The sequence below is a fragment of the Bacillus rossius genome, chromosome 14 (genome assembly GCF_032445375.1).
Source record: "Bacillus rossius redtenbacheri isolate Brsri chromosome 14, Brsri_v3, whole genome shotgun sequence".
Lineage (NCBI taxonomy): Eukaryota > Metazoa > Arthropoda > Insecta > Phasmatodea > Bacillidae > Bacillus > Bacillus rossius.
In genome coordinates this window covers 11,807,895-11,826,178 of record NC_086341.1, presented here as the reverse complement: position 1 = coordinate 11,826,178, position 18,284 = coordinate 11,807,895, and the positions used below count along the sequence as shown (strand labels likewise).

General features: G+C 35.5%; 1 protein-coding gene across 3 annotated transcripts in view; it reads right to left on the bottom strand.

The window, feature by feature from the left end:
- Positions 1-18,284, bottom strand: part of LOC134539148 (rho guanine nucleotide exchange factor 11-like) — a 517,952-nt gene that overhangs the window by 118,271 nt on the left and 381,397 nt on the right. For all 3 annotated transcript variants that reach the window (XM_063380904.1, XM_063380905.1, XM_063380906.1), the window contains 4 exons: positions 17,216-17,421; positions 12,624-12,850; positions 8,821-9,014; positions 5,426-5,654 (listed from right to left, as the gene is read on the bottom strand). In XM_063380904.1, the coding sequence (XP_063236974.1) occupies positions 5,426-5,654; positions 8,821-9,014; positions 12,624-12,850; positions 17,216-17,421 (856 nt within the window). The remainder of the gene's footprint in view (positions 1-5,425; positions 5,655-8,820; positions 9,015-12,623; positions 12,851-17,215; positions 17,422-18,284) is intronic.

Here is an 18,284-nt window from a genome sequence, read left to right as displayed (position 1 = left end):
TTAAAACGTCGTAACCTTTATCTGTTTGTCTGCGTCGCCGTGGTGTACCGTTTATAAAATGTAGCCAGCGCTAGTTGGCATCATTCTTGTTTGATTATGTTGCTTCCCATATAGTGTGCTCACACATAGTCGAATATCGATATCTCGCTGATTGCATGCAACGCGCACTCTCTGTCGAGTGCCGAGTTAACTATATCTGATGGCCCGCACTCTTTCGTGGTGTGTACTACGACGATAGTTATGCGTTAGTTCAGGCTCGCATTCGGGTCACAGATTTTGTTTTTCTATTTAAAGTTGAACAAAGGTTTTTGTTGCGAGACTTATTAATTTAAATTGTTTGGCGTGCTCTTGAATACTTCAATTTTTAAATAAACGTACTTTCCATGAATGAGTTTTATTTTTATGAATAACTTTACCTAACAAAATTTATTTTTCCGCTTAAACGCCGCACCCCTACTTTTCCAACTTGATTATAGTATAAAATGTGGACGATCATGTGAAAAAAATACGGTATGTAATAGGGATGGGGCAAATCCTGATTTCCTCGAATCCGAATCCTAACTCAAATCCTTGACTGGAATTGCCGAATCTCGAACCCAAACCCGAATCTTTTAATAGATGATGTCCACATATCTAATGTAAGTGAGATGTATTCTGCTTGCACTAAAAGTCCCTTGACTTTATCACATGTAGTTTGGTACATTTCTGGTATAAGTGCATATAAAGACAAAAATTTTTTCTTCAGAAATTTCAGTTTTAGTACAGATTAGCGGTTAGGATTTTTTCTATAAATAAGCTAGAGGTCTGCGAGCCTAAGAATTTTACTTCGAGCCTAGCTTGAGCTTTTGTGTACAGTTACACTTTTGGGAAATTATTTTTATCTTAAACTTAGTATAATGTTTGAATAAAGTATTAAAATGAAGTGGGCTTATTAATTTTGGGTAACTATTTACAGAGTGTGTTTACATTTTGCACTGCCATAAAAAAAATAACATTTTTTTTCCATTGAATCTTACCTGTTTCCATTGTTTAATTAGTAACTGATATCATCCAACTAACATAACCAAGTATATGTTTGTGTAAATGTAACATATCTTTGGAAAAATTTCATCTTAGTCAATTTTTCTGGAGTCCTTATTGAGCTTCAACAAACTTATCACCAAAAATCATGTTGTTTCAACATTTACACTTTTCAGCACAATAATTCTGAGAGATTGTCACAGAGTATTAACTTCTGTTCTTTAATCTATCATGCAGAACAATAATTTGTTCTGCACGTTCAGGAGTTAAATTAGCTCTACGATTGGAGATAGTGTTTCCAGCAAAAGAGAAGCGTCTCTCGCTGGCAACCTGCTTGGCTGGAATGCTTTAGTAAAATTGCTTAACCTCAAAATTAGTGTTATAAATATCTGTAACTGGTCATTAAAGTTTAATCAATTGAAAGTAATAAAAATAAAAGCATTTTACTTCATTCAATTTACACTTGCAAAAAAACATACACACAATAAACCTACATGGAAATTAAAGTCTTTTTCAATATCCTGAAGTCTGAAATATGTTTACTCATGTCATTAAATGTAGAGCTGTATTGAAGAAGCCGATTTTGCCAATATTTAGTTGAATCGGCATTTCTGCCGACTTCCGATACAGTACGCTCGTTAATTTTCGGCCGATATTACTGAAAAACGAAAGAGACTGCCATAACCTAAAAATCCACGAGTACCATTTTCACTTTTCGTAGTAGTACTGCATTCTTTCAGATCGCATTATTTCTTAGCAACATGTGCCAACCGTACATATCAAAGTTTAACATCCTTTTTTTTTTTCCAACAATGTTCTTTAATTTAATATGTCATAAATAAATAATACATTACTATCACAGTAAATATACATCTCAGTTGTTACGGTAACTATAGTGCAAATATGGTAGCTATCATGCTTCTGTAGTAATTATGGTATTCTACAAAGAATCTTTAGTTCTTTTTATGGTAATTATCTTAAAATAACTATTGGGTTTGTACTGTAGTTATGGTACATCATCCATATTTCTTCGTATGTTGTTCATTTGTCTTTTCTTCATATTTACGTGGGCCATTATTTGAGACAGGAAGTTTCAGAAAAATTTTTAACGGACATTATATCACACATTTAATGGCGTAAATGATGAGACCTCGGGCAATTTAAACGCTTTATACGGAAAAACCTACCACGCGGGACCTCGTAAGCGAGTTTTACTGTATTTTTTTCCCGTAAATAGTAAAAAACCGAATCCTTTGACGAATCCTATTTCAGACCCGCCGAACCTTCGAATCCCTAGGATTCGGCGGATTCGGCGGATATTGGATTCGGTCGCCCCATCCCTAGTATGTAACTATATATGTGAAAATGAAAATGAGCCTGCCTTGACACTTGGAAACAAATGCTTGTACAACTATACAGAAGTTTAGTAAAACAAGATTAATATAAAAATTCAAAATTTTTTCAGTACAATTATCTGGTTACATTTAATTAGAAAAAAATAAAATAAGAAAATGAAAGAAATTGTGAAAACTAGTTGGTAGGTACTAGGATATATATAAGTATAGTATAAATGTGTTACTACATACAGTAGAATCTCGTTATAAAGTACATCAATAAAGCCTCAACTTTTATACTTAGTACTTTATTCTGAGAAAGTTACCTTTAAAACATAGTATTTTTGAATTTTTAAAAATAAAGTAGTAGGGGATCAAATGTTACATCAGCTTGGAAGCAAATACTATTTGAAAAACAACAAGAAATTAAAAAAAAATTACTGAACTTAATACAGTAGCCTAAATTCTAGGCCTACATATACAAAATAACAAATGGGTTAAACTATTTTGCAGATATGTACATTTATTGGGATAGAATTCCCTCCTCATCTCCTAGGCGAAGTCTCTTGCGACCAGCAGATAAAGATGACTGTTCATACAGTTTAATAATTTATTCGCGATCTTTTATTATTGTTGACAGTGTAGTGGGAACCAAACCAAACGACCATGCCACATCTTCATTTTTCCTGCCTTTCTCAACTTCTTTTAAAATTTCCACATTTTCCTTCAAAGTAAACTGCTTGCGTTTCTTTTAAACTTTTTGGCCATCCATCCTGATTAACAAATTAAATCAACAATATTGTTTTCCTCGTGCCACGTCAAACGTAAACAAACCTCTCATCCATACATAACCATAGCTCTGCAGTAGTAGCGTGCGTCGAGAGCATGGCTGTGGCAGGACACATTCAGACCTTCGTGGCAAAACAAAGCGTGTCGGCCATGTTGTGACACCAAATGTTCAAAACTTAACCTGCATAAATTAACATTATTGGATTTTCCATTTTGTATATAATTGAAAATATAATTTTTGTTTAACGTTTGTATCTGCGGTAATTGAAACTTTTAAAACGTGCTCTATAAATAACCAAAAGATGGCGCAGCTAAAAACAATTGTCTTGAAGAGGGGTGAGACAGTAATCGATAGGGGCCGGAAAAATTCGCAATTTGCGATAGATGCGATTTTTTTGCGAATTTTGAGGTTAGATGCGATTTTTTACTAATTGTTGTTATAAATGCTATATTTGCGAAATCGCGGTAAAATTGCCATTATCGGGCGAAAAACCACTATAGAATGCAACAAAATGGCTTGAACACACATTCCTCAAAGTATTTTTTTTGAAAATAGCCACCATAACACAATTACCGTAAACAATAGCTTCTGACAAGGCTTGTTGAAGGAATAAAATCCGAATCCTAACCTTTATTTATAAAACATTCCTTAACCAAATATCACGCATGATAGTATAGAATAAGTAATTTTGTAAATTTATTCTTTACGATTTACTCAAGATACCGTTGAATGTTGTTTAGAAAAGAATGTTCACACTATTTATCGACGCAGTTATTTTGTTTTGTTAGATCACATCACGTTCGCCTACGTTCGCCATTGCATCGTGTGTTGCCTGTTCATGAAGAGTATCTAACCTAACAAAACAAAATTTCCCGGGAAGCGCATCACGGAAACCAACAACCTAGAAAATATCTAGGTCGTTGACGGGATCGTAGTGAACTTGCAAAGATAAAAATGAAAATATTTTAAATGCTGAAAACTACTACAAATATTTTAGTACGCGGTTTTTTACATTCGTTGATAATCACTTTAGTCTTCAAATTTTTTTTCTGATCAATATTTTACATAGGGACAAATCATACATTTTGTGGTGCACGTTTAGCGTACTGAAGTTGGTCAACTCGAATCGTCAGTTTGTTTCCATCTGAAATTACTAGTGGTCAAACGTTTGTTTACAAATACCGTTTAATGATTTTGGTTTGTGTTAAAATTCGTCATAATGGGTATAAACACTATTACAACTTCTTGTATTGTTATGTAACTTTAATATCTTATGCAAATTTCTCAAAAATAGATGCTAATTTCTGGAAAATAGATGCTAATTTTCAACATCATAAATGCTTATTATGTAATAAATAGATGCTAATTTTTCCAGGCCCTAGTAATCGATTGTTTAGATCGTCTCGTGCACTAAGTGTGTGATCCATGGAGGAGGACGAAAGGCGCGTTATACTGTACTATGATTCTATGAATCGTTGATACAATGTTTGTTTACGTTTTATACTTGTTAACGATTCTTGAAAGTGATAAAAAATTAATCGTAATGTACATTTATATTAAAGAGCCCCTGCGCAAAATCAGTAACTATCATGTAAAATTTTGCTGATAACTGGAAAAGAATGGTCGTTGTATTGAAAGGTAGGATACGTTTTTAACGTTAAAGTGAAATATTTTTACATTGTTTACATTGGTGTTTTGAGCGGGAATTTAAAATCATACGTGTTGAACTGAAAGATACGTTATTCTGAAGTACGTTGTAACGGAATTTCACTGTACACTAAATAATAAAATGGGAAGTATAGTGATTTTTTTAATAATAAAATTGATATAAAAATTATTAAAAAAAATTTGCATTTCAAATATATATTTTGTTATTTGAAGTTAAAACTCTAAATTTAGTTTACATTGTGTTTTGACTTGATGTAAGTTTTTGGACCTACAACATTGCTAAGAACTTTTTCTGTTGAAGAAAAACTAAAAAGCAATTTTTTTGGCTTAATTTGGTGTTTTTTTGTGTTTTTGTCTTTAATGGGTATGTTAATTTTTATTTATTTATTTCTTTATTTTTATTTATTTTTTAGTTTTTCTTTAACAGAAAAAGTTCTTAGCAATGGTGTATGTCCAAAAACTTACATCAAGTCATGCACTACCATTGCACAAATCTTTCAAAGATAATATTGTGTTTTGAGTAACATTTCAGATTTATTGCAGATTAAAGCTATTATCATGAAATATTTTCCCCCAGATCCAGTGCGTGGTTTCGAGGGAACAGCAGCCGTACCTTGAACTCCGCCGCCATGGGGTGGTCCACCTTCTCAAAGCCGGACTTGTCGAGCCGCCTCTGGATGTCGGAGAGCCGCTGGTGGTCCTCGGCCTCGCGCTTGGCCTGGTTCACGTTGTTGAGGATCACCTTGCTGCGCTCCAGCGCGCGCAGCACGCCCGCGTACTCCTCCGTGTCCTTCTCCGTGTGCTTCGCCAGGTTCTCGAACAGGAGCGGGTACTTCGTTAACCTGCCGGGGGAGAGAGCGGGTACTTGGTTAACCTGCCGGGGGAGAAAGAGCGGGTACTTTGTGAACCTGCCGGGGAAGGAGGGAACAGCAGGTTCTTCGTTAACCTGCCAAGGGGGTAGGAAGAGGGGGGGGGGGGGGGGAAGAGCGGGTACTTCGTTAACCTGCCGGGGAAGGGGGAACAGCGAGTACTTCTTTGACCTGTCCCGGGGGGGAAGGGAACAGCGGGTACTTCGTTAACCTGCCGAGGGGGGGGGGGAGGGGGGAAAGAAATAAAGGGGAACTTCTTTAACCTGCCGGGGGAGAAACAGCGGGTACTTTGTGAACCTGCCGGGGAAGGAGGGAACAGCGGGTACTTCGTTAACCTGCCGGGAAAGATGGACAGTTCATTAAACTGTCGGGGAACAGGTACTTTGTTATTAACCTGCCGAAGGAACCAATGGGTATTTCGTTAACCTGTCGGGGGAGCAAAGTGGGTAATTTGTTAACGTGCAAGGAAGGGTAGAGACAGAAGGTACTTTGTTAACATGCTAGGTGGAACACCACGTTTTTCAATGTCCTGGTACGACGATTACATATGAGAGTACGACTATTATGCAATAAAACTATATATACATGTATATTGGTGTATGTTTATATATATATACACAATTACTACAAACACAACAAATTTTTACTGAAATTGCAGCAGAAAGGTATAAAATAAATCATTATTAAAATTATTTGTTAGCCTATTAAATATTGCTACATTTAGGACATAGAAAAAATACAGAACTACAGTATTTCACAATAATGCAGTAAATTAAAAAAAATTATAACATAATACTATTCACAACCTTCACTGACAGTAAAATCTCATTACAGGATAAAATTGTGAGCTTTTTTTTACATATATAAAAAACCACAGTGGTACATATTCTCTCACACTTCTTGCCTAATTTTTCTTGTAGTTTTTCTGGTGCTCTCTTTATCTTTCTTTAACATACTTTCTTTCTATTCATATTCTTTCTCACACTCTTTTTTGTGCTTTTGTGCTTCTTTTAAGCCCCTGTTTTTCCCACACTATTTTTTTCTCTTTTAAAAACACCTTTTCTTTCTTTCGAAACAATTTATTTTCCACAATAAATTTTTCTCTTTCACAAAAACATTTTCATCGTAACACATTTTTCTCTCTCTTTCAAATGCAATCTTTTCCACAAACTTTTTCTCTTTTTTCATACACACTTTCTCTCTTTAGTAATCAATTTTTATCCTTCTCTCTCTTTGTGCCACACATTTTTCTCTTTTCTCATACATTCTCAATTTCTTACTCAGGAACTTTTCCTCCTGTGCTCCCCTGTGTCAATAATGTACATGCTTTTTCTGTACTTTATCTCATTTTCATTCCCTCTTGCTCCAATCAAATAATGAATAAACTAATAACAATCATAGAGTCTGAATCATTTAAGGACTTTAAAATAAGGGGAACTTTTTGGGCTTTTAAGTGTAAGCATAGTCACCAATTTATTTTCGAAAATTTAGCTTTATGAAGCATTAAAACAAGTCTTATTTTTATATTGAACAAACTTCCTGCTTTAAAATATAATTTTCTGATACACTATAACCTGATTCAAAAATAATCTGATACACTATAAATAGTCCAATAATTATAAATATATGTCCAATTCACTAAAAACGTTTGCCTAAACTTATGAAACAAAATTTCACAAATTCTTTAATCATATTTACAAACTTTTCTGATAAATGTTTCTGGAAAAAGATTGCGAAACAGATTTATTACTCTGTTGAGTACATATGTAATCACTAGTATTTATCACCTTTATACAGAATTATGATTGTATCAATGAAAGTTAATTTTTTAAGTTAGCCAGGATTTTCACACAAATTCTTAATAAAATTTCTCTGATAATTTTTTTTTAGCTTCCCTGACTATTTTTTTTTAAAAATAATTAACCTCTTTGGAATTTCAGAATGTAATGAAGAAAATCCAGCTTTCACCATCCCCATAACTGGCATAGTGTTCTCTCTACTTCTTTATTTTAAAATTTAACAGAAAACCTTGCTGACAACATTTTATAGTGTTATTGCTAGCACCAAACACAATATTTAAAAAAAAAACCTTTCAAAATCTTGGTGGTGGCTGACTGGACAAGATAATTTTTCCTCAAATTACTACTACTCACGAGTTCCCACAACTGTTCCAGGATTTAAAATGAATTCCGTGACTTTCCTGACTTTCCAGAATGTGAATTCACTGGAAACATGTAGACCAGCAGTTACAAGACTTCAGTAATGGTAGTCATAAATCTAGTATTTGAAACTGCAATTGGTTTGGTAAATAGCACCAAGTTTAAAAAAAAAACCTTTTGAATTGTGAAACAAGTGTGTGTAGTTCATTGAATTTTTTTTAGTTTATATATGTACAAATTTATGAATTAACAATACTTTTCAGACATACTTCTAGATTTTGAAAGTATTTAAACTCATAATTCTTTAGTTACGATGACATATAGTATTATATAACAATAGTGCTAAAATCTGTGTCACAAGTGATATACATATGTTATATTATATATTTCAGGTATTTACTAAAACAAATAAAAAAAAACAACTTAAAATTAAGTTTTACACAAAAAAAATAAAGTAATTAACAATGTAATCTTTTCAGACTAAAAAAAAATTAGCATGCATAAGGCTTAAAATACTGCAAGAAAGGTGAAAATATTTATTTTTGGAAAACTACAATATATTAAATGATTTAATAATGTAGCAAATAACTCCAATTTGTGACGTGGAAACACTAATTATTATAAGCTTTGTAACTGTGAATAATAAAAATTCTATTGTTGCCAAGAGCAATCAAAATTTAACGTTTTTTTTTTTTTAATTCTTAAAAAAGTTAACTTGTATGTATGTAGAATTAACTTTTTTTAAATTTCAAAACCCTTTATATTTTATCATAATTTCTATGCAGTCAGACTGTCACACTTTTATTACATTTGAAGACATTTTTATTAAACAAATAAGATTAAAATATAATCTTAAATTTTTTTTTTCAATAATAAGAACTGACACATTCATTAGAACACATTTGTAACTAAAGCAGCAGCAACGAATTACAAAGACAATTCAAATAACTTTATTAAATTGAATTTAAACTATTCCTAACCTCTGCATGCCTGTAGGTATAATGTCTTTTAACTGAAGCCGCCTGCACAACGGGTTTCCCTCTGCTTCGTTGAGGAAGTTGTTGAGCTTCGCATCTTTTCTCCGCCTTTCCTTCAGGAGCTCCAGCGCAATCTGCTGCCGTGCGCAGAAAGTGGCTGCGGCCTCTTGGAATTCTTCACCTTCCGGCCCATCAAACTGTGAACATTACAGTCACGAAATACTACTTTAAAATTATGAAACAATACTTTAACACTACGAAATACTACTTTAATACTACGAAACACTAAATTAACACTACAAAACACTACCTTATCATGAAACACTACTTTAATACTGATGTTTAGGGGCTTGCAGATTTCTCGAAAAGATTTTGAGACTAGATGAAAGTTAGAACACTGTAGCATCGTCTTGTGTTTCGTGATTGGGCGAGTTTCTCCCAGGTACACGTCGATTGCAGAGCTGCCAACCATTACGGATTTTCCGTAATTATTACGGATTTTAACCCCGAATTACGGAATTACGGAACATCGCTAGTTTATTACGGAAACGAGGCTTTGTGCTGCATGGTAACGGAAAAATTTACGTTTCTGCTGTGCGTGTTTCGTGAACGCTGTTTGAATACTTCGGTTGGTTGCTCAAATAACGGAACTAGTAAGTGTGCGCATGTACGATGTACTGTCGAAATAAGTAAATTAATTCTCGTGTTTTCAAATAATAATGGGATGGTATTACGTCCGTTGTACGATACAACTAGTACATATCCTCGGACTTATCGTTTGAAGGCTACTTACATCACGATAATTTTTGTACGGTACTTTGGCTAACCTGTGTTGTATTAATTTATTTCTTGAAAGCCATTTTTTTCATCATAGTGTTTTTGTCCGGTTTTTGTCGTGTCTACAGACGTGAAAATTTTTTTATTTTTTTCGATAGTGTTGTGTTCTTCAGTGCCGGTTGTAGAAATGAAGCGTGTGACAGAATAATGTGCATCTGTGGGAAAAAACACGCAAGACTTCAGAACTTTCCACTTAAATATTCAAAAGAATGGCCATGATTGTCGTTTTCAAATGTTTGGAACGCCACGGTTTTGTAATGTATGCGCGTGTGACTTTTCGATTGCACATGGTGAAAGGGATGACTGTAGACGGCATATTGAATCAAAGAAACATGCAGAACATTTTAAAGCCGTGACTAGCAATAAATCTATATTTTCGTTTTTTCGCTACATCTGAAGAAACGAAAGTAACGAACGCAGTTATTGTTTACAAGTCCTTGTGTTTGTCTTGTTTGTTTACATGACATTTCTTATCGAACCAGGATAAAAGAAGCAAATAAAAAGACAGTTGTTTTAAAGTTTAACTTTGAATACATTGAATTGAAGATTCAAAATATCCAGTAAAATTATTAATATTTCTTACATATTCAGATGATTGTATTGTTCAAATAGATTTTTTTATGTATTAATTTGCATTGTATTCATATTTTTCTTTTTCTTTTGCATATTATTGTCGTTGTTTTATCTTGTGAGTGTGTTATAATGCCCCAGGAAAAATTTATCGTGCATGATTTACGCGTACTTTTTTCATATACCTAATTGCCATTACTGATGGGTGTGATTTGAGGTTGGCAGCTCTGCGATTGTAACAACACCAATCACGGTGATTCAGTGCGGGAGTAAACCTGTCCTAAGTGGCTCGGTCAAATAAGGCAACGACTTCCCTCGCAGACGTCCGCCGATCACAAGGAAGAAACCGCTGGTGCGGGTATACCTTGTTGCAGTCTAATAGATGTTCAGATCTTTTCCCGAAAAATGCCTGGCCCTACTGATGTTTCATGTTAAAACATCAGAGCAGTGGTTGCAATATTCCTGACGGATACAGGAAGTCCTCACAGACACAAACATATTAATATTTTTGGATGCACAGTAAGAAAGGTTTCCATCTGGCACACTTGGTACCAACGGCTAATCCAGATTATAGAAGAGACAAGATCTTATGATTTTATTTTTTGGTCCAATTTCATTTTTTAAAAACAAGAGGATTTTTTTTTTTTTTTTACAAAAAGGCAGTTTCGTTAAACTTGATCCACCAATCTGGAACAAAAGTACTTTTCGGCCCTCATGAATTCTTAAATGCTTTTAGTGAACAGACCCCACTCAGATATCTCAAGTAGATTTGAAATTGCGTGGTTTTTCCCTGAAGCTCTGCACAGCATGTGTGTGCCCAGGTAGACAGGGCCCTTAAGGCAGCGGTTCCCAAAAGGTGTTCCGCGGAACCCTGGGGTTCCGTGAGTCAGAATGAAGGTCATATAAAGCAGGCACAATTACTTTTAAGTAGCTGGGGTTCCACCAACGGAGAAGTCGAAAATATGGTACCCAGGACAAATAAAAATTGGGAACTGCTGCCTAAGGAATAGGTTTGCAATGCCTCCAAGATTCTATCTATCTTTTGAAAAGAAGGAAAAAGGTTAAGAGTCAAGATTTCATTGTTATCATTTTTTTTTTCTTTTTAAGAATGCTGTACATATATCACTAGTATAGCGATATTGTGCATAACCACATAAAACTACTCAAAATTTTATGTTTGAAAACAAGATTCCCTGTTATTAAAGCTAAACTGATTGTGTGGTTAGAATTTCTTTTTGGGTTGACACAGTTTAAAACTTGAGTTAACCTTTTGTTACAGTCTTACTATTACAATACTATAATACTAATAAAGAAATCAGTATGCAATGTTTGAAATGTTAGTAACACAATTCCCTAATGCTTTTTTTTTTGTGATGTATTGGATAGTGAATGCTTTTTTTTACTTAACTGTTAGTTAAGAATACATTTTCTTTTACTTCAAACTTTTCCAAAATGGTATTTTTTAAACACAGTTTACTAAGAAAAAAAAAATGTTCATACATAGTACATCATTGTTAAAATTTTCTCATTTTAAATGCCTAAACAGAACATTACAAATTGAATTTTACACTTTAATTGGTAAAATTAAGTCATTCAGGTGAATTTTGCTGCATTTCGTGTTTTGTCTTGTATTTATGTTTTAATGCTGTGTATCGACTTCCACTTTGGTTAATCCCTGTGCACCGTATTACATCAAAAAAATAATACTGTGTGTTTATTATCCCACTTTCAAAATAAATGTTATGCGAGACATTAGGTAGTAAAGAAAGACAAAAAGTTTGATTTATTTGGTTTTTGTTTGTATAAAAAAAGCTACTGCACGCACAAAAAAGTGTTCCGTTACGCTGTGTTCCATTACGCTGTCGGCGAGTGCAGTAATAATAGGTTATTTTACAATTGACTAAAAAATTATGGTGATTCATATAACTGATGATAGATATTTGATTACAAATTATTTATATGAAAACTTGTTCATAACTATATTTAAACTTTACAGCTAAACGCCAGTTTTTAAAATTAATTACAAGTCATCTACACGTGAACTGTTTCGTCGACTGTTAATAAAAGTGAAGTGAAAAGTTAACGTGGTTTTCATTGCTCATTACAACAACAATTTCGGCAATAAAGGTTAATTATTCTTTGCATTTTAAAAAATCTGATCACTAGTAGGTATAATTTCAATTATTTATTCTTGTGATTATTAAAATAAAAATGATTCAATTTTATTCGTAAAAGTGTGCAATCATTTCCGTCAATGTTTTGTTATATGACGTCGTCACGTTGAAAACTATTGTCCGTAAACTGACTTTACAGACAACCGTAATGTGTAACTCTGAAATTGTTCCAGCTTGGCAGGGAATCACCAATGGGGGAAAGCGCGAGGCGAGAGGGGCACGCACCATGGTGAGGAGCAGGTCCGCGACGTCCCCCACGATGGGGCCCTCCTTCTTCTTGCTCTTCATGAGGTTGTTGAACTGGCTGTGGATGTCCAGCATCTGGTCCAGGTTGGAGAAGAGCAGCTGCAAGTGGTCGGCCGGCAGCGCCTGGCTCTCCTCCATCGGCCGGTAGAACACCTGTTCCAGCACCTTCAGGTTGCGGACGTGCGACCGCTCCGAGTGGAACAGCTCTGCACACACGCGTCCGGTCCACATCACCTCCCGTCACACAGTTCTCCACTTGATGTAAGCTTTCGGACATACGCCATCGCTAAGCACTATTTTCTGTAGAAGAAAACTAAAAAAATACCCAAAAGACAAAAAAAAAAAATTAATTGTTCTTTTGTCTTTTGGGTATTTTTTTTTTTTTTTTTTAGTTTTCTTCTACAGAAAAAGTGCTTAGTAATGGCTAGAGAGCCGGAAAATTCGCGGGTTCATTTCGTGTTATGCTAAAATTATAAAATAATTATACCTTAGTGCTGCTTCTGTCATTGGTTCGCTGTTAATTTGGAGGACTGAGGGCCAATCAGAGACCCTCACTCATAGAAGTGTCGAATCACAGGCCACCCAGTCTCGAGACGACTCACAAGTCCGCAGCCAATGAACAGTTGGCATTTGCCCGATTGTGTAGAGGATATTGGAGTCTATCCTGGAGGTCGTTGAACCAGCGAATTTTCTGGGTCTCTAGCAATGGCGTATGTCCAAAAGCTTACATCAAGTCATGCACTCCCATTGCACAAATCTTTCAAAAACAAACAGTTCTTCAAATATTCAACAGTTCACTTGGATGCTGAAACTAAAACAACAAAGTACCCAATAACTATAGGCAAGATTATATATGATGAACTAGCTGATGTACCCGGCTTGCCCGGGCTTAAACACACGGAGCTTTATTGCCTACAAGTTAAAGCAAACTGGATAGCGCCATATGACAGTGTGTTGGACATAGAGAAATGTCACACAATTACTGTTTGTATGTTTTATGACCTATGATTTTTTGTTTACCCATGGCGATCTGTTATTTATTATTTATTATTAATTATAAATTATTTAAGACCATTAATCGAAATAAAAACTATCCTATCTCTCAAGTTGGAAAAAAATTACACATAAATGCCAATTTTCATCGAAATCAGTTGACTTGGTGAAGAGTTCACTGGAAACAAACATCAGGACACTGGATTTATATATATTAAGATAAAACAACAACTGTACGGAGTAAAAAATATGATTTAGTTTCTATGGTTTTTTAAAGTAAGGTAAATAAAAGCGGTCTCTAGGTGTCACCATACTGTCATGGGTAAAGACCTATAGAGAAACATTGCAAATACAGTAGAACCTCGCATATCCGACCATGACGGGACCAGGCCATGGTCGGAACGGCCAAAAGGTCGGATATCGGGAGGAGCAAAAAAAACGACTTTCTCAGATAGAAAAACAGCTATATCGTACTGTAATACAACTTTATTGTAAAGTATGTACTTATAAAAATGTTGCTGTATATATTTCAAACATTTACTGTTTTTAAATTAAATGAGATCAATAAAATCTAAGCATACCTTATTTAAAGAATTAAGTAATGGACTTTTGTTTTAATTTTGTCAATCTTGACTTTGCAGAAGTGTCTCTCCACTTTTTTGCCCACAATACGTCCATTGGGTTTGCATTTGGATGTTGCTCAATGTATTTCAGCGCAACTTCGAAGGCGTCCTTAGCAGCAGAATGACTCACTACGTTGTCACCGGTGGTTTCGTCTTCATTCGAGTCGATATCTTCTTCCACGGCTTTGTTCTGCACAACAGCGATAATTTCGTCGTCATTTAGTTCTTCATTAGTGTCTTCCGAAACATCAGCTTCAACAAACCACTCTTCTACATCATTCATCTGGAGATCATGCTGAAACACTTGTAAATTTTGTAATACTTCTGTGTTGTCTGTCTCAACTTGTGCTTCTGTCTCAGGTTCTTCTTGTTTCAATGATGGCCAAATCTTTTTCCAAGCCTTCTGAAGGGTAGTTTGATTAATTTCGTCCCAGGCTGCAGCAACGGTGTAGATTGCGTCTTTTATGTTGAAACTTTTCATCGCCTCAAAAAGGTTACCTCCTTCTTCTGTTTTGTCCAGCAGAGAGCCGACATATTTTCTTCTGTATCTTCTCTTTAACAACTCGATGACGCCCTGATCCATAGGTTGTATTAAAGGTGTAACATGGGGCGGTAAAAATAAAGCCTTGATGTTTCCTTTATTTAATTCACATTCAGAGGGGTGACTAGGAGCGTTATCTAACAGCAAAACAGCACGAGCAGGTAAGTTTTTAGACTTTAAATGTTTTTTTTACTGCGGGGACAAATTCGCCAAAAAACCACTCCTTAAATAAATTGCCATCCATCCAAGCAGATGATTGATTCCGATAGAAAACTGGAAGTGTTGCCATGTTTAGATTGTTGAATGCTCTTGGTTTCTTAGATTTTCCTATGACGAACAGCGGCATTTTGTGGCTTCCCGTGGCATTGCTACAAGTTGCAATTGTGAGCCTGTCTTTAGCCATCTTTGTTCCTAACACAGGTTCATTTTTAGCAGCTAGAGTGGTTTTTGGAAGCATTTTGTAATTTAGGCCTGTTTCATCTACATTGTACACTTGTTCGGGTACAAGTTTCTGTTCTGTGACCAACTTCTCAAATGTTGCTACAAATTCTGTAGCAGCATTATCATCAGCTGAGAGTTTTCCCCCCGCAATAATAAGATGTCGTATGCCATGACGCAACTTCCATTTATGTACCCACCCTTCGCTAGCGCTAAATTTTTCTAGATCACCTCCCAGCTTTTCATGCAATTTTATGGCTTTTTCCTTTACGATGGGGCCTGACAATGGTATTCTCTTGCGTCTTTCCTGACAAAACCAAACCCATAATGCTTCATCGACAAGTTCAAGTTTTGGTTTTTTCAACATTTTTCTACTTTTTAAGGCATCTTCTGTCTCAACTGTTGTTGAGTACGTTTCCAGATCTTTACGGGTTTCTTTCCAATCTTTTATCGTAGTCACCCCTACACCCAACTCAGAAGCTAATTTAATAACAGACTCTCCATGGTCCAATCGTTGTAAAATCTCAAGTTTTTGTTGCAGAGAAACACAAACACGTTTACGTTTTTGAGTTGCCATTGTCACACACGTAAAGCACTACGTATTGCACACTTTAAATTCTGTAGTCGTGAATAAATAATGGGGAAAAACACAAACAGTATTGACGTTAACAAACACAGAACTGTACAAGATTATAGTCAGAGCACATTACACATCAAGATTCACGGCTGAACTGACAGTTTTTGATACGAAAACAAAGCATATCGTAGATGAATCACTCCTTCAAGCCTAACAGGCTCACCAACCGGAAGCGCGTGTGAATCACCGACAGTCGGACACTAGGTCGGATATCGGGAGGAGTCGGTTGTGGGAAGGTCGGATATGCGAGGTTCTACTGTATATATATATTTTTTGATTACTGAGTGTTTTAGTTGCAGATTTTTGTTTAGCTTTCATAAATATATGTAGTAGTATTGTTTAATGCACACATCTGATCATGAACTGTTGAAGCAGTTGATCAATGTAATTATGCTTGACATGTACTTATTACATGTGTTTAAAATTTTAATGACAATAAAGACAAAAATCCACTATTTTAAAATACGAAACTTGCTTTTTTATAACACCATAAAATCTTGGCTCTACCAGTAACATCCTAAATACCATCAAGCCAGAGATGCCAACTTCCACGCACACCTACGCATACAATCCAACATTCAAACTTTCACTACGAAGAGTTTATGACAGATACACGCACTATACAGTAACATGATGATAGATCCACTAAGTAATTTCGAAATTACTGAGGTATTGAAACCTTTCAGCAATTAAAAAATTAAAATAAGTTTCAGGATTTACAAAGAGCTACATGACTGATATTTATTGTAAGAAACACCGATTCTGAGACGTCCTTAAGTATCTGTTTTCGTTATTAATACGTTAACGTTACGTAACTGGACGTCTAAATCAGTAATAATCCGTAATACCTGGCAGTACTGTGAAGCCTATGAAATGTGTAACTGGGTGACAGTCTGAATGCGTGTTTCTAGCGGGCTGTCCATCAGGAGTGGTCATCAGCAGGGCGAGTTGTGTCACAGAGGAGTTTTACCAACATTTATTTTCTTTTATATCAGGTATGTGATAAATAAGCTGTCACAGAAATAAAATAATACTAAAAATTGTGTACATCTTAATTTGACGAAACAAAATTTTTTTTTTAACTTAAAAATGCAGTACTGAAGTGTCGCTTCACGAACGCCTGCACAACGAGGAGTGTGACTCTCTGTGTTCTTCCTACCAGTGTCTGCCATCGAGCAAAACATACACGAAAAAACTTAAATAATTTCAAGAGCAAATCTTATGCTTTTAATGTTTTAAAGCTTTACAACAAAACGTGAAGCTTCAAATGAAATATTTAAATAAGAGCTACGACAGGCTACACACGCGCAGGCAGGCCACGCCGGGAGCACAGTATTACCGTTGATGATGTCTTGCCTCTTCTTCTCCCGGTCGCTGAGGCTCTTGAGGTCCACGCCTTTGGGCACCCAGTCGGGAGGGTCGGGCTCCGCCTCCAGGTCGCTGTCGTAGTGGCCGCCGCTGCTGGGGGTCAAGGTCACGGTGACCGCCTCGTGCGTCCGCGGCGCGCTCACCATCTCCAGGGAGTTGCTCGGGCTGTCCAGGCTCCTGCGGCATCAGCGACGACAACCGCTCAGCTCAAGCATTTCAGTCAGCCACTAGTATCCTACTCCAGGGTTCAGGCGAAAAAACATTTTTTTTTTAAAACCAATCAAACTAGTTTTTTTTTTGTTTAAACTATGCCTTTTTTAAAATACACTAGTTATTTTGGTTCTAGGCAAGGGCGTCACCGGGGAGGAGGGGGTAGGGGGTGCAGTTGCCCCCCCCCCCCCTTTTCCCCCTAGAGCCCTAGAGATTCAAAAAATGTGTAGCCAAATGCAAAAAAAAAAAATACATACTTTTACCACATACTTTTTTTTTAAAAAACCTCTTGATTTAAATCACAGTTTATCGTGGTTAAAACCATTGTGATTAAATCGGCCAACCCTGTTATCCTTATTTACAATTTGAAATTAACGCTCCCAACATCACGGCCATGAAGAAACAATGTTTTATGTTAGCATAAATTTATTTTGGAAACAGTGTTTGCAATTGGTTGCATGATTTTTATTTGGTTGATGCATGATAAAACTTAAGTGGAGGTTTAAATTATGTCCTAAAATACCTCAAGAAATGGACTGTAATGGTAATTAGTTTAAACAGAAATAGTACTGAAAGTGACTCTCCAAACAAAGTTAATTTTTTTAACTGCAATGTAGGATGCTTTTGAAATATATTTCCTTAAATTTTTCAGCGTAATTTTTATGCTATGTATGAAAGAAAGAAAAATTAAAGCAATATTTAGGATGATCAAACATATTTTATATTAGAAACATACTGTCCATTTTACATAATGCTACAAATACAGTACTTGGATTTTGTTGCCTTTTCCCCCCCAAGGAGCACTGAACGTAAAAAGGCTGGTTATCGCT